At 33.9% G+C, this 17,250-nt stretch overlaps 1 protein-coding gene across 1 annotated transcript; it reads left to right on the forward strand.

Moving 5' to 3' along the window:
• Positions 1 to 13,362: 13,362 nt before the first annotated feature.
• Positions 13,363 to 17,174, forward strand: LOC141661950 (cinnamoyl-CoA reductase 1-like). Its single transcript, XM_074468984.1, has 5 exons — positions 13,363 to 13,576; positions 14,057 to 14,211; positions 14,347 to 14,532; positions 14,802 to 15,154; positions 16,755 to 17,174. The coding sequence occupies exons 1-5, from the start codon at positions 13,456 to 13,458 to the stop codon at positions 16,951 to 16,953; spliced, it is 1,014 nt and encodes a 337-aa protein (XP_074325085.1). The 5' UTR covers positions 13,363 to 13,455; the 3' UTR covers positions 16,954 to 17,174.
• The last annotated feature ends 76 nt before the right edge of the window (positions 17,175 to 17,250 follow it).

Raw genomic sequence — 17,250 nt, forward strand, 5'->3', positions numbered from 1 at the left:
AATGGACTTTGATGTGCTTAAGGATGCTCTTTTTTTTCCTTATCCATTTTATACTTTTCAATTGAAATAACCAAGACATTTATAGGGCATGATAACAACTACGTCACAATAGATTTGTACAATAGTTCATACTTAATTTATCATAAACACTCACACACTATCTAAGTAGTCAAATCATTCAGAAATTTATCATAATAATTTCAAAAGCTCAAAATAATAAAGTACACTATCAAAATACAATATTCGGAAATATTACTCATCATCGGACAAGTAGCAATCGGAAATATAGTCATGACTCGTAGCGAAATGATGATACATTCTTGCACTGTGATGGTCACCATCTTCAGCAAACTCCCTACATTTTATTTGTAGATCCATCCAGTTTAAACGCATTCTCATTGGATTCTCTTCCTCTCTTGCACGGAATAAAGCTAGTTCCAGTTGTTGAGCGGTGTCTCAATGCATGTGTATGGCACGTTGTTTAGTTACTCGCACTCCATGTTCTTGACATTGGGCTACACATATTTGCAAACACCCTACACGCCATTCCCACTCCCTATGTATCATGATTACTGAATCTCTTGAGTAACGTAAATTTTGATCCATTGAATACCTAAAATCGTCATCACAAAACCATTTCTGACCAGTAGCTCGAATAATATCACTAGGAGTGTAACTCATTGCTCTTCAATTAGTATACAACATTAACTTCCGAACAACATCATATTTAGATAATGAACAAGGACGAAAGGCCACACAAATTAAGTAGACATGCCTGTAACATTCACGTGTTACTTACTTCTCATTCATATTCGAAACACTTAACATTCATTTGTCACATTATACAGCTTTTACAACTTCTACTGCATTTGACAAGACTACTCAATTACTTTGTTGTAGTCTGCATGTGGCTACCTAGCTGTGGAGGACCCTTCCAACTTTGTAGTTGCAGACTGGCATTCGTAAAAGTAACTTCATTTCCTTCTGCTGTGTATTCACAGGATACCTAACTCATTTCCTTGTCATTTTCCTTATCGTCATTTCATACTTCCATTTCTGAGTAGTCAAAACTCATAAATTTACCAGAAAATAAAACTAAATGCCTGTAACATTCACTTGCTACTTACTTTTCCAACAGTACTAATACGTGAAAGAAACTTTTTCCAAAAATAAATTTACAACTACTTCTGAAAAAGTCATCAACTTTGGAAATATTATCACAATTAGTACAAATATTTCTGTAAAGTTGTAAACAAAAAAATGCAATAACAAGTGCATTTTTCATTTAAATTGGGAACAAATTACATTGCAAGAGAACATTGATTACGTAAACATATAATAAGAGAAATACATTGCAGCTGAAAATTGGAAAATGAATGACACTCTCAATTTTTTTAGTCATCCGCAAGATTAACTACGTACTGATCAAACTCATCATCTACGTCCTCATCCTCTTGTATGTTAGGGGATGTATGCATATGACCTCCCTCCCCATATCCGTAGGTAGAGGCGTACGTACTCGATCGAGTATCACGCGATGGCAATGCGTGGGGCACCTGAGTGCCATGACATATGGTTGTAGCCATTCCAGCATCATCGTGTCCTTGATAAAAATCCCCAAGTTTGACAATATATTTCGCATATTTTTCATCACACTCCGGGTCCTCTTCACGTATCCTTTCAGCCATACGCTTTGCGATTGCATCCTTGTCCTCCTTTTTCCTCATCTCAAGCTCGTCCTCATGAAGTGGTAGTGTCGAGACATTAGATTTAACTCATACTCATGTTCCTCCTTTGAAATGTGACCAGAGTTGAAACTCTTATTAATATTTTCTTCATACTCGATCGTTGATTTCATAAACTTCAAGTACATTTCCCCATAGCCAACGAACTGTTCATTATCACGTACGACATGCCCTTATGTGGCCCGTATACCTCGCATTTTTCTCACAAATTGTTTGACCTGGCAAATTTCTGCGCGTTGAGTTTCAGTCCGTGCCTGAGATTCGGTCCACTTATACCAATTAACTTCCCGGTAATCACGAATATCAGAACTAGCGTGTCCCTTGCCCTTGTCCATGACCTGACTGTAGCAGCCTCAAAATTTAGAAAATGAAATACTACCAAAGGGGAAATTTAGTTGATGGCTTATAGTTTTGCAGCTATTTATAGGCATAATTTTACATGGTTAAAATGTAATATTAGGTTGTGCAGTTAGGAATGTGGAAATAATTGATATTATTGACGCTATAAATTTTAAGATGAAAGTATTCAATTGTGTCATTCATTTTAGAACAAAAGTTGACTTGTCAAATCATTTCAAAAAATTGCATGTGCCCACTCCTGTGATTTTAGGAAATATGTTTTTCCTTTGCGTACACACAATACTTATTTTAACTTTTCATAGTTGTCTGAAGATTCGGACTTTTAAAAGTTGACAAGTCGATTTCATCTTGTTACTTTTAGTAAAAGATAAGAACATTGTATTCGCTTGTATAATTGATATTATTTTTTTCTATTAAAAAAAAAATTCAAGGTACCGTTTCATAAAAAAATTTCGTTGCCAACTCCCACCTACCTTTTTTGAAGCCACAAATAGTCATATATACACTTTTTTTAAAATAAAAATTACGTACTAAAAATAGGCTTGCATGACTCCCCAACAAAAAAAAATTACACCAATTTTTTTTTAAAAATTTTATATTAGGACTCAAAACTAGGTATCCATTTAATATTTTCGTTACAGACTCGCAAGGTACCCTTTTCGAGGCCACAAAAAGTCATACATACATTTTTTTTAAAACAAAAATTACGTACTAAAAATAGGCTTGCATGACTCTTCAACCAAAAAAAATTACCCATTTTTTTTTCAATTTAATATTAGGACTCCAAAATAAGGTCTTCATTACGTATTTTCCACTTACAAATAATTCAAACACAACTGCAAGTCAATCTGGGAAAGAAAGGAAAAAAAAATTAAAAACCCCAGAACACCACTTCTTCTGGGCATCTGGGGTTGAACCCCAGAAGAATTGGCGTTTTGTGCCACTTTTGGAAAATTTTGAATGGTTGTGCCAAAAAAATGAATTTTCTGTTGAAACGTGCCAAAAAAACCCGGGAACCCAATCTCCTAGTACTACAATCAATCTTCACCTGCTACACAAGATTTAAATGATGAATAATGATAATTCCAAGGACTTATTTATGGTTTCAACTTTCAAGATGCTCTTGCACAGGGCAGGGGGAACTAATGCATGAATGCCACCCAATATTGGGAACCAAGAGATTTTGATATATTCTGCTCAATTAAATAGATATTCTTAGACAATAAATAATTTTTGTCACAAGGTCTTTTAGAACCAACACAAATATGCTTCACAACAATGTTGATTCTTCTTCCATGTCACAATCAATCCTCTTGACGTACTACAATCAAAATCTTCATGTATTGACGTACTAGTACACAATAAAATTTGAATAAAGATGAATTCTTACATTCCCCATGCAACACAGGGCATGGGGAAGTAATTAAGCATGCATGCATGACAATAATATAGTTATGGGTCTGATTGTATTGATTGTTTAAGCTTTTCCTCCCTATATATATCGGTTATTACTAATCCTTCCTTGCATCAGTTTCAGTTTTCAAATCAAATAGAAATGGATAAACAATACTATCCACTCCCATGCTCCAATTGTGATAAGTGAGAATTTCTTGAGAGTGGCAAAGAGGCTCATAACGCTTCAGTTCATCGCAATATTAGTAAAAAAGAGGCCGCTACAAACTGTGAGAAGTGCAAATCAGTATTTCCAACTTACTCGGATGTTGTTTAGCATGTGTCAAACTCACACGGCGAAGGCGCAACGGTGAAAAAGAAGTCCAAGAAGGAAAGTAAGGGGAAGGGGAACGAGAAGGAGAAAGAGAAAAACTAAAGGAATGATGCTGGGGATGTCGAGTAGTTTCACGTAGGTTAATAGTACTGAATAACACGCCCTTAGATGACGTTAAATAATTAGCTTAGGTTGGTTCCGTTGCTTGGTTGGTTCTGTTTAGCAGCGTGTGTTTAGTAGTCTGTCTCTCTGTGACAGAGAGTGCCCCTCAAAACTTTCTGTTTTGGAAAGTTATTCTAATAAAATTTGTTTATGTTAAATGGTTTATGTTTTGTGCTATGTTTTGTATTTTAATTTTTTTGTGAGATTGTTGTGTATGTTTTGTACGTTTCATCATATTTAACTCTCGATCCACACTCAAACAAAAGAAAAAAGCAATAGAAATTATGATGATACTCACTGAATCTTTCATAGTTTAGTGTTTTTTTATATGAAATAAAAGATGAGGGCCACAGAGAGATACAGAGTTTAGGTACCAGGAGAGGCTCTAGTTGCATTTTGACGAAAAGATGTTGAAAGTATGAATATACGAATTTCGGGATTTATATTATTTTGTTAGTATTTACAGTTATCTTAATTTTATTTAGTGTTTTCAAGTGTCTCAAATGTTGGGTTGATTTCCTTTAATATTTTTAAGTGTGCGAGAAATACCTATATCTTGGTGTATATCGAAAAATTACAATGGCAAATTATCCCCAGCCAACTTGGCTGACATACACCAGCAACATATGATTATTAGTGCTATGAATTATTGCGATAGTCGTCTCCCAGCCGATGATTGTTGGGGAAAAGCTCCCAATTACGATACCTCTCTCGATTATATTGATTTTTGGCATTTGCTGAATCTCATACTCGATATGCATGCAATTACTAAATCTATAAGAGTGCTTTGTTCATTTTTCTCTAAAATCTCGTGAGTTTCTTTTTGTTTTTCCGTATTCTTGCTGAGCATCTTATATTCTTATAATGTTTCCAAACCATCTTACCTAGGGCTGTTCACGAACCGAGACGTTCGTGAACAAGCTCGAGATCGGCTCGTTAAGAGCTCGTTCGGCTCGGCTCGTTAATGAACTCGAGCTCGAGTTCGAACAGACAAATGTGTTCGTTAAGCAAAACGAGCTTGAGCTTTGGGTTGTTCAGCTCGAGCTCGAGCTCGCTCGAGCTCGGCTCGGCTCGAGCTCGGCTTGAACTCGCTCATTAAAATTCGAAAAAATTCTAATATATCCTGAATATTTTTATATAGGTATGATTTTTTAAAAAAAAAATCCGAGTTCTGTGTATTTTTTTCATCTTCCAACGATCATTTTGCATACCATATATGATATATTTTGACGTGATTTAGAATTTTTTTAATTTTTAGTTTCTAATTTTAAAATCTGGCTTCATCAGTGTTGTAAAACTCGGCCGTTCCGCTGATAAATCGGCCGATACATCGGCAAATTTGCTGCTCACGATCTTATTAGCTTGATCGCTCGATTACCCAGTTTGGGCAAAATCGGTTCAAAATGCGGGTCAAATCCGGTAAAATCGGGTGAACACTCAGTCAGGCAATCACGACTTTAGAGGAGAGAAATGAATTGATATACAAAAATTCATCAATAACAAGATACTTAACTCGGTCGGACCTGAACCTGAAGCAATACTAATGATTTCAAATGATTGATTGTGGTGTTCCTCCGATTTTTCGCCGGAAAAGTGAAATTGATTCGCCGGAATATACAGAGTAGCATGTTTGTGTACTGTAGCTTATATATTTGTTCTCGGTAGAGGTGGCCAGTAGTGCGGGCCGGGCCGGAAGCGGGTTGAACCCGGAAACAACGAACACTGAACCGACACGTTAATTAAATGAATCGGGTCGGGCTGGGCTTGAACCCAAAGAAGCAAACTCGTACCCGACACTGAGCTCGTGAGCGAGCTGTCCGGGCCGCGGGTTAATGAGGGCGGGTTGATGCGGGTTCCGGGTTGAATTGCTTTTTTTTTCCTAGCCTAACTGCCACTGGCCTGTGTCATTGTCAGTGTCTGTAAATTGTGATGAGTGTGTGTCTGTGAATTTCGGAAACAAAAGAAAAAAATATAAGTTAATTGAGACTTGGGAGATTGAGAGAGGCAGAGTCGAGAGTCGAGTGTTAGAGAGAGATTAGAGAGAAACAAAATAGAGAGTAAGAGAGTCAGTGAAGATTTGTAAATGTATGTATGTATTTATAAGCTAATTTCCAAACCTGCTGCTGTGCAATCTGTGTGCTCACCCGCGGGTCGTGCGGGCTGTGCGGGTTGTGCAGCTCGCGCGGGTTGCAGCCGTGCGGGGTCAGTGTTATGCGGTCCGGGCTCGATTTTCCAATATTGAATTCGTAATCGGCTCAGTTAATTTAACGAATTGTGCGGGTTTGAACCGGCCCTATTCGGCCCTGGCCGAATAATTACGGGTTTCTGTATGACCGGGTCCCGAATGTGCGGTTAAAACCCGCACATTTGGCCACCTCTAGTTCTCGGTGGAGTAAGTGGGATCTCTACTTTTATTTATGTATACATAATTAATAAAGTGGCTATAAAGTGGGTGGATTAGGGAGGTGGAAGACATAATAATGTCAATGTAATATTTTTTATTAAAAAACACTCATTCTCGATTTGCAAAGAGATCCATTTACCCAGTGCGCACCCGAAGTGTAGCGGCTGCGGGTTACCTACGATAGAAAAAAAGAAAAAAAGAGACCCATTTGGTGAGTAAAATAATAATTTTTATTTACATAAAAATTGATTAAATCTAAAATTTTAAAGATTAATTTTATATAAATAAAAAATAATAATTAACTTAACTTATATGACTGATTTTATGTGTATAAATAATTTTTATATTAAATTTAATAAAATATATTCAATTTTTACTCCGATTAATTATTCCGATTAATCCCCGATTAATCCTTATAAGATCATGTGACCGATCTTCCCTGATTACCGATTTCTGTAACACCGGGCTTTATAATTATATTTTAGTTAAGATTTTTTTAAATATTTTTCATCAATCCAACCGTATGGATGTCATAAAATATATATTTTAATGATATAACCAAAGTTTCACATCAAAATAATTTTATTTGATTTTCTATTTTAACGGTCAAGTATTAGTTTGACTAGTAACGCTAACTAGTGTTTAGTCCAGATTTGTTGTTTCAAATTTTAAAAATACTTTATATCGATCCAAACGTATGGATGTCATAAAATATATATTTTATTGATATAACCAAAGTTTTAAATCAGAATAATTTTATTTGGTTTGCTATTTTAACAGTCAAATATTAGTTTGACTAGTACTAGCAACTAGTGTTTAGTCATGTATTGGTGTCTCGACTTATTTAAAATTATTTTTAATCGATCCAACCGTATGTATGTCATAATAAATATATTTTAATGATATAACCAAAGTTTCAAATCAAGATAATTTTATTTGGTTTGTTATTTTAACAGGCAAGCATTAGTTTGACTATTACCCCGCTAACTAGTGTTTAGTCCTGATTTATTATTTTGATTATTTTGAAAATACTTTATATCGATTCAACCATATGGATGTCATATATATATATATATATATATATATATTATTAATATAACCAAAGTTACAGATCAAAATATTTTTATTTGGTTTGCTATTTTAACAGTCAAACATTAATTTGACTAGTACTGGTAACTAGTGTTTAATCCTGGATTGGTGTCTCGACTTATTTAAAATTATTTCTAATTGATCCAACCGTATGGATGTCAAAATAAATATATTTTAATGATATAACCAAAGTTGTAAATCAAGATAATTTTATTTAGTTTGTTATTTTAACAGTCAAACATTAGTTTGACTATTACCGCTAACTAGTGTTTATTCCTGATTTGTTATTTTGATTATTTTAAAAATATTTTATATCGATCCAATAGTATGTATGTCATTATATATATATATTTTATTGATATAACCAAAGTTATAGATTAAAATAATTTTATTTGGTTTGCTATTTTAACAGTCAAACATTAATCTGACTAGTACTGATAACTAGTGTTTAGTCATGTATTGGTGTTTCGACTTATTTAAAATTATTTCTAATAGATCCAACCGTATAAATGTCAAAATAAATATATTTTAATGATATAACCAAAAGTATCAAATCAAGGTAATTTTATTTGGTTTATTATTTTATCAGGCAAGGTATTAGTTTGACTATTACCACTAACTAGTGTTTAGTCATTAATTGGTGTTTCGATTTTTTAAAAATATTTTCCGTCGATCCAGCCATATGAATTTCAAGATATATATATTTTAGTGATATAACCAAAGTTTCAAAAAAAAAAATTATTTGATAAGTTATTTTCATAGTCAAACAACGGTTGACCTGAATTTTTTCTAGCTCGGCTCGGCTCGTTTATGTTTGCGAACAAACTCGTGTTCGGCTCGTTAGTTAATGAACTCGAGCTCGAACTCGAGCTCGAACTTGATTTTTTTCGATAAGAAAGCTTGGCTCGGCTCGGTTCGTCAGAAAAAAAATTAAAACTCGATTCTGTTCGATCAAAACTCGGTTCGGCTCGGTTCGTGAATAACCCTAATCTTACCTCCCACTTCAGAATACTTAATATGTTGATGCCCCTTCCAAATGTCTCAATTACCTCTTCCAAATTGATGCCCCTTTCTAATGTAATATAAAATTATTATTACTTAATTAAAAGAGTTTTTGTAATATAAAATTATTATTACTTAATTAAAAGAGTTTTTGTAATGGTTTGATCATTGATGAATTACCTTGGCTACTACATAAATAAAATGTGTATGAGAAATTAGGATTAAGATTAAGTTTCTGGTTACTTGCGTGGATCATCAGCCTCTACTTCACCTAAAGAACCAAGAAATCACATTTCATAAAATATAAGAAAGCAAAATAACATTGCTGAGGGGTATAGATTATGCACTTATTGCAATCTGAAGAGACTTGTTCTATGAAGTATGAAATTATCTACTGAAGAGGTCTCAAACTTTTTCATCTCTCTCTTTGTTGTGTCGTAAAGGTATAAACATCTCTGACTGGTGTGCATGAGCACCAACACTCCATTAGTTGTTCCAGCCAACGGGAAAAGTAGCCTGAAATCAGGCAATGTGCGCTCCTTGCTTGTGGTCATTACGTAAATGTTCATCATATTGGCATCGATGCAATGTCTCTTATACCACTTGCCATGAATCTCTTCCAATATCCATATATCCATCTGAGCATTGGACCTGCTGTATGTTAAAGAAAGACGTCCTTCTAGCTCTCTGAGGTGATATGATTGACATTTACTTTCTTTACCATCATTGAAAGGAAGCTTGATTTTGATAATTTTTTCGTCACTCACATCCATAGAAAGAACAAACTCCGGTGAACCAACATTCCAGTACAAGAACCTTCCATTTATAGATACCGGATTGTTCCATCCCAAAAAGCCTGAAGGTCGCTCAAGTGAATTATCATAATTCCATGGCCCTGAGATTGGTTTCCAGGCATTACTCGAATCCCCGATGGTGAAAATCTCAAAACAACCATCAGCATGCATGTGCACCACTTTAAAAAGATTCGTACAAGGATCAAACCCAAGAATTATTCCACAGTTTTTATGCGAGCAATCAGAAGGACACCTGGGGAGTGTCACAGATACGTTTGTCGCGAAATTCACAACCTGCAACACAACCTTCTTGTTTTTCAAGCATGAATTTTTTCCCTGAGATGGTGTTTTTCCATGATTTGCAGACGAGTCTAAATTCTCGGTAGAGGTGCTCAGCTGGAACTTTAACAAGAATTCCATCTATGATTTCAGGAGGGAGATTTAGAGCGACAACTTCATCATCATCATCATCTTCTTCTTCTTTGTTGATTTTGTTTGAGTTGACGCGGTTCTTCATCAGGTAGTACTCCAAATCATCGATTTCAAATTCAAAGCTACTCATGATATCAGTACTGTTTTTCTTCGACATCTTCGTAACTTCAATCAGGGCAAAGAGCTGCGAGTATTTTATGATGAAAATAGAATAATTTGTGGGTGAAGTACAAATTTAGCCTATTTTTACATAAAATTGACAAAAATAACCAATTTCTGAAAAGTTGGTCAACTTTAGCCGATGGGATATCCAACTGGCAGTGGAGTATCTCATATATGAAATACTCAACTATCAGTGGAGTATCTTATACAAATTAGAATACCCAACTGACAGTGGAGTATTCAATCAGGTCAAAATTGGCCACTTTTTTCAGAATAGCTATTTTTGTTAAATTTTTTCAAAAATCGACTATTTTTGTCATTTTTTCATAATTTGTTGACAGAAGCCCGAAGTTGTACGTGAGATTATTATTTTATCGATTATTACTGAATCGGGATGTAACAAATATTACAGGTTCTGCTGCGAAATAGATATGGAGGAGCATCCTCTAAGTATATATAGCATACATAACCCAGGGTTTGTAATTCTCTATTTATAATTTGATTTTAAATTTTATCTTTCTTTTTTCAATTCATAATTAGTTTTTAATTCTTAGTTTTTCCTTTTCCAATTAGAATCATTGTTTTATTTGTTTTCTTACAAAATTGTATATAAACAATCAATTACTTATTCAGATTGCATTTATAAATGTAAAATTGATATTAAAAATATAGTAAAATATGCCCATGCTAATGTCCCAATATTTATTTTTTGCTCTTGGAGAAAAAACGAATATAAATAAATATGTATTGATTATAACAGGAATACATGTCTAATTTTTAAACCAACTTTGTTGTAAATTTTTTGTAAAATCTATTAGATGACGTTTGGAAACTTGGATTTCATTTCAAATGAGGGATTTCAAATGACAGGATTTAGAATATCTTGAATTTAAAATAAAATCAAATCCAGAATTTCAAATGAAATCCACGTTCCCAAAAGGGTCATTAACGTCTTTGAAAGTTCATAAACAGAAGGATCTAAATCGAAACAACTGCATAAACCCTGTTCGGATGGTTGTGCTGTATCGGGTAGATTTCTTAATTTGCCGAAACCTGTCCCAAACCCGATTCGAATGGGGTTGTCCACTCTTTAAATAAGATTGGATAATTAGTAGAATCAAAAATTTACCCCATTTACGTATGGTGCAAGTATGATATCTATAAGATACCCATTACAAAAACTTTACTTGCTCCAAATATAATATAATATATTTTTTATAATAAAATATTTTATATCGTGTGATAAAACATATTTATGGCGTAGAATGAGTTATAATTTATTAATTTTAGTTTCTTAAATAATGTAATAAATATTTTACATAAAATATATTAAATTATCAATGCATTTATTTTAATGTTATATAATATATAACATCAAATTTTAAATATATAGAAGGCAGTAAGAAATTATAAAATTTAAATATATGATGCATTAGGTATATATGATTTAAATTTTTCCATATTAAGAGTGGGTAAATCGTATTTTGTAAAATTTTAAATATATAAAAGGTAGTAAGAAATTATAAAATTGTTATTCACTTAAAAATGTAATAAGTTAAAGTTACGGTTCATATTTGGGTTTTAGCCAAATACCGAGCACTGAGTAGGATTATTTTATAACAAATAATATAAAATTTAATTTAATCGAGTATATAAGTGCTGGTATCCGAGATTATATTTTATTTAGATATAAATTTTTTGCCAAATTTGGATTACATATAAAATGAATATGAGTTATGTATTACATTTTTGAACCGACATAAGCTGAAATATGTGAGGGTATTGATCAATTTATAACCCTGTAAAAACATAAATATATTTGCTTCTGTTCATATTCCGCCGCGACGTTCTATTCTACTTTCTCCGGTTCAAATTACATGTTCAATTCAAAAAATTACATATATTAAGAAAGTGAATAAAAGTGAATATTAATAAATTTAAAAAACTAATAAGTTTGATCTTGGAAATATAACGAGAGATATGTAAAGAAAAGTTGACTATGAAAATATATTAAAAGTTGAATTAGATAATTGAATTGAAACAATTTTTCTTAAAAAATTGAAATTATATTTTGAATGTTAAATATATGATGTACTAGGATCTTCTTCTAACACCTTAAGGTTTTAGATGAGCTGGTTACTCAACATAGTATTTGAGCTGAGTCTGGCGGGAGAACTAAGGTTCGATTTTCAGCCACCCCCAATATTCTCACAACAATTTATTGTGGGCACTAAAGACAATTAATACCCAAAGATGGGTGTCGGTGTTCACTCTTCGACCATAAATGAACAGTGAGGGGAGTATTAAATATATAATTCTATTGAGGCCAGGAAAAGTTTTCATATACTGTATATAATATAGCATGTCGCGACCCCACTGAATGTGTTTCCTCGATGCGCTGCTTGACACGTCTATCTTTCTAATTTATTATTTGCAAAAATTGTTTAAAGTTAAATGTTTTTTCGAGAACACTTTAAGTTAATTTTTTTACATGACTATCCTCCTTTTTGATGCTAAAAAGAAAGTTAGGAATAAAAAATGCATGCTTAAGTTGGTTCCAAGTCGAAAAGCAAAAACTTTTTAAATATAATAATTTCGTCAAAACAAAGCTTAAACTCATAGACGTGGAACTATAATACTCCCTCCGTACTTTTTTATTTATTACTCAGTTGAATTAACTAAAATTTGACCGAATTTATAAATATAGTTTTACAACTCGTGCGATGCCCTAATATTATTAATATTTTTATATTATTTAAAATTATAATAAATTTCTTTTAAATTAATATTAAATAGTTTATAATTGATAAGATAATAATATAAATATTTGTTATTTGCGGGATCGAACCTGGGAGCTTGAATAGTGTAAAATAATAATATAAATATTTGTTGTTCGCAGGATTCGAACCTAAAACTTGAGTAGTGTATACTGTTTTAGTATTTGGATCTAATGATCCTGATCACTTGATTAAAAATATCTGACGGTCATAAACGGGGATAACCAAACCAACCAAAAAACTGTATATCAAATTATACTACATTCCGGTTATTATATTATAGTATAGATTTTATAATTAAACAAAATAAAAAAATTTATGTCACCGAAAAATAAATTTAATATATTTTAATATATAATTTTTAATTTTTTTAAATAATATAAGAGTAACAATAACTTCATCCACCAAATTTTAAACTCATAAATGGGGTCAAACGTGACCACCAGTACTGAATTATATAAATCTTCAATATACACCCATATAAACAATATACTTGTAATTGTGCAAACATTAAAAAAATTATAAAAGCGTCAAAACTATGACATCTTAAAAGATCCATCTCACCAACCCCATTGAGAAAAAAATTATTAAAACGTATAAGTGGACTTGTGGGACCCACACGGAAGCAGTAACTAAAAATTTACCGGTAGTTGGTGAGAAGGTTAAAAAGGTAAATAGTTACCCGCTGTATAAAAGAGCAGAGGCACTTGACAAGTACAACAAGAGACAGAAGCGAACATAAACTTGCTTTTTTCTCTTGTTGTGTTTAAACCATCAACTTGTCATTGTCGGAAAAGAAAGCATGCCTTCTGTTTCAGGCCAGGTTGTTTGTGTCACCGGCGCCGGAGGTTTCATCGCTTCATGGTTGGTTAAGTTGCTTCTGGAGAAAGGTTATACTGTTCGTGGAACTGTTAGAAATCCAGGTGCACTTTTCATATAATTTTTTGTCTTTCTTTTGCACATTTTTTCATATGCAAGAGAGGAATCGAACTTGTGACTTATCGTACGATGACTCGTTGGTCTTTTCTTTATACCTTTTTTACATGCAAGTGAGGAATATGGAATCTAACATGTGACTTATCGTACGGATGACTATTTGGTCTTTCCTTCATACATTTTTTATATATGCAAGTGAACAGATGACTTATCGTACACATGATCTCAGCCTTCGTCACTAGGTCAGGACCTTATCGGTTATAAATGATTGTTAAATGATGAATGTACATGAGTGTAAATATTTTTATTTGTGGTAGGATTATTAGTATTTGCGGTATGATTTTTAATTATGGATTTCAGATGAACATGTTAGGAATTAGCATAAATAGTATTTTGCATTTTGGAATTGATTAGGAGTTTTCACATTTATATAGTTTCGTATTTGTTATTGTATTTTATTTGATTAGGTGATCCAAAGAATGGTCATCTGAGAGAGCTTGAAGGAGCGGAGGAGAGATTGATATTATGCAAAGCTGATCTACTTGATTACGAAAGTCTGCGAGAAGCCATCAATGGCTGTGATGGTGTTTTCCACACTGCATCTCCGGTTACTGATGATCCTGTAATTATCCTATCTTTCGAAATTTTCTATGCAGTAATTAAGAAAGTACTAGTATTAATAGTTCATTGGTTTTGGTAATTTGATTAGTAATTGCTGATTTGATTAAGACTAAACTAAGAATTGATGTAATTGAAGGAACAAATGGTGGAACCAGCAGTAATTGGAACTAAGAATGTGATTGTTGCAGCTGCGGAAGCCAAAGTCCGTCGTGTTATTTTCACTTCGTCTATTGGGGCTGTTTACATGTCTTCTAACAGGAGCCCTGATGAGGTTATTGATGAAAGTTGCTGGAGTGATCTCGAATTCTGCAAGAACACTAGGGTAACTTGCTAATCCATCGCTATTATATGAATGAAAATTTTATTTATCTTGATTATTTGCAATAAAAGCTTTGATCAAGGGTTGTTAATTAGTTACGAGTAGAGAACTGTTATCATGATTGATTTGATTAGGCCTTAAAAAGCCGAGGATGAGTCAAATTCATAGTTGTCATGGCGTTATGGTGTTAATGATCTAAAATCGAGTTTTATTTATTAAAAAGTCTGCAATGGGTATAAATATAATGTTGGCCCGGAAATCTTGAAACGCAGAACTGGTATTGCTATGGTAAAGCGGTAGCAGAGCAAGCGGCCTGGGAAGAGGCAAAGCAGAGAGGAGTAGACATGGTGGCACTTAATCCGGTACTGGTGCTTGGACCAGTTCTGCAGTCAACTATAAATGCCAGCATTGTTCATATCCTCAAATACCTCACCGGATCAGCCAAGACTTATGCTAACTCAGTTCAGGCCTATGTCCATGTTAAGGATGTTGCAGCTGCACACATTCTTCTGTTTGAGAATCCGTCTGCAACCGGACGCTACCTCTGTGCCGAGAGCTCACTTCACCGCGGTGATGTTGTCGAAATTCTGGCAAAATATTTTCCGGAATATCCTATTCCTACCAAGTAAGTCTTGCCTAATGCTAGCATCTGCCATTTTGCTTTTGTCTTGCCTGTTTTGTTTTCATTCTTTTGTCTAAATAGTAGCCTCACAAATATGCAATTGGGCATGAACCCTTGTGGCTTTAGCAGTTTGGCTTGTTACTGTGATGGGGTAGGTGTACTAACTACAGACGTGTAGAACAAATAAAATGAAGTAAAGTTCTTAAACTTCCTATACTATCAATTTAAAATAGGGTTTTGGTCCGTGACACACACCGTGTCGGGGAGGGCTTATCTAACAAACTGCTTCGTAACCATTGGATCTGTATTTCAAGGGCCAAGATTGAAGTTTTTTTTTTACCGTTTGATTTTTCGCGGAATGGAAGTAATTTTTATTGGATATGTATTTCAAGGGCCGAGATTGAAGTTTTCTTTTTACCCTTTGATTTTCCGCGGAATGGAAGTAATCCTTATAGATCTGACGCCCCTGGATTTAAATAAACTGTCATGACATGTGTGTTAGGGACCGAGACCCTTTAAAATATAGAGGAATAAAACAATGACAAATGATATGATAGGTAGGGGGCCAAGATAAACAAGGGAATATAATTAATATTCATTATAATGTACATTCCAATAGACACTGCCCACTTCAATTTGATGTTGTGTTTTATTTGTCTATCCACCAGCACCACACATTAGTACATTACATATTTTCTTTCATTCCCTACTTTTCTTTACAATAGCACCACACATTGGTACACTATAAGTTTCTTTTCTAGGTGTCTTGTCTAAATATGGATTAGAACAAACACAGACACAAGTGTCAATGACAATACACTGCATTCTCTGAAAGTTTCAATTATTTTAGGTGAAGAATATTTGTACATTTAGGTGATTGGTCATGAGGTAGGTCCAAAGGTTTTGCAATAAATAAAATTCATACATTTACCAAAGTAGTGCTAGGTACCCCGAATTGGTTAACAGATTTTTTCCCAAATGACATGGCACGACATTTGACATATTTTAATTTGTGTGCGTATATGCACCCGGGATCTCATCATCCTACAAGAAATGTTACCCTTTATCTATGTTACACATAAGCATTTGAAAAAAGAAATCCTACAAGAAATGTTACCCTTTATCTATGTTACACATAAGCATTTGAAAAAAGAAATTGGGTATCGATTCGGGTACCTAGCATTTCCCTTTAATATTTATTGGGGATGAAAGTGGGTGGGAATTCTCTTGGATGGACCATTTCAAAGTTGGTAAATGACTAAATTCACATGTCAGATCAGATTGACTAGAATGACAACATTTCAAACCGGTAGTCTCATTTGTCTCGGTAAACAGTTGAAATTGTGTGATTTAGTTATGTAGTAGTACTTACGGTACGCTTGCAAGGATTGACTCACTTGGTTAAAGAGAGGACCTCATGAGTCAGAGTCGGTCGCTTTAAATGCGGTTTACCTTGGTTCACGTGATTTGCTGTTGCGTGAGCCCGTAGAGTTTACCAAGTGCGCACCCGAAGGATAACGGTTGCGGGTTATCTACGAAAAAAAAATACTTACGGTACGAAGTGTCGATAAATTAAGCAGTATTTGTGTGTATGTTAATGCAGGTGTTCTGATCAAGTTAAGCCAAGAGCAAAGCCGCTGAAGTTCTCAAACCAAAAGCTAAAGGATTTGGGATTCGAGTTTACACCAGTGAAGCAATGCTTATATGAAACTGTGAAGAGTTTGCAGGAGAAAGGTCACCTCCCAGTCCCTACCCAGCAGCAACAAGATGCTAATGTTCAACGCGTTCATATCCAGTCTTAGTCGTCGTCCAGGGCACACCGTGCCCCCTTGTTCCTAAAACTGCGAGTAAAAATGTCTAGAATGCAGTGTTGACATTTGAATCAATGTAGAGAATCTGCATACTTCTGGTTTGTATTTTTGACCATCTTCAAATTAGTTGTGAAGTTGGAGAACATGTGTATGGTATTTGGTGGACTTTTCGCATCTTGTCTATACTATTGAAGTTATCATCTTTCTTTAAACCTGATGTCATTAGCTAACAACTCCTCTATATGATGTTTTCACCAAAAGATCTACACCATTTGTACTGAAAAGCAT

The sequence above is a fragment of the Apium graveolens genome, chromosome 5 (genome assembly GCF_009905375.1).
Source record: "Apium graveolens cultivar Ventura chromosome 5, ASM990537v1, whole genome shotgun sequence".
Lineage (NCBI taxonomy): Eukaryota > Viridiplantae > Streptophyta > Magnoliopsida > Apiales > Apiaceae > Apium > Apium graveolens.

What these genes read in the sequence shown, in the direction of transcription:
- LOC141661950 (XM_074468984.1), top strand. Translation starts at nt 13,456, where the DNA reads ATGCCTTCTGTTTCAGGCCAGGTTGTTTGTGTCACCGGCGCCGGAGGT. An exon ending in TGGAACTGTTAGAAATCCAG is followed by an intron (nt 13,577 to 14,056) that starts GTGCACTTTTCA and finishes TTATTTGATTAG; the next exon opens with GTGATCCAAAGAATGGTCAT. An exon ending in AATTCTGCAAGAACACTAGG is followed by an intron (nt 14,533 to 14,801) that starts GTAACTTGCTAA and finishes CTTGAAACGCAG; the next exon opens with AACTGGTATTGCTATGGTAA.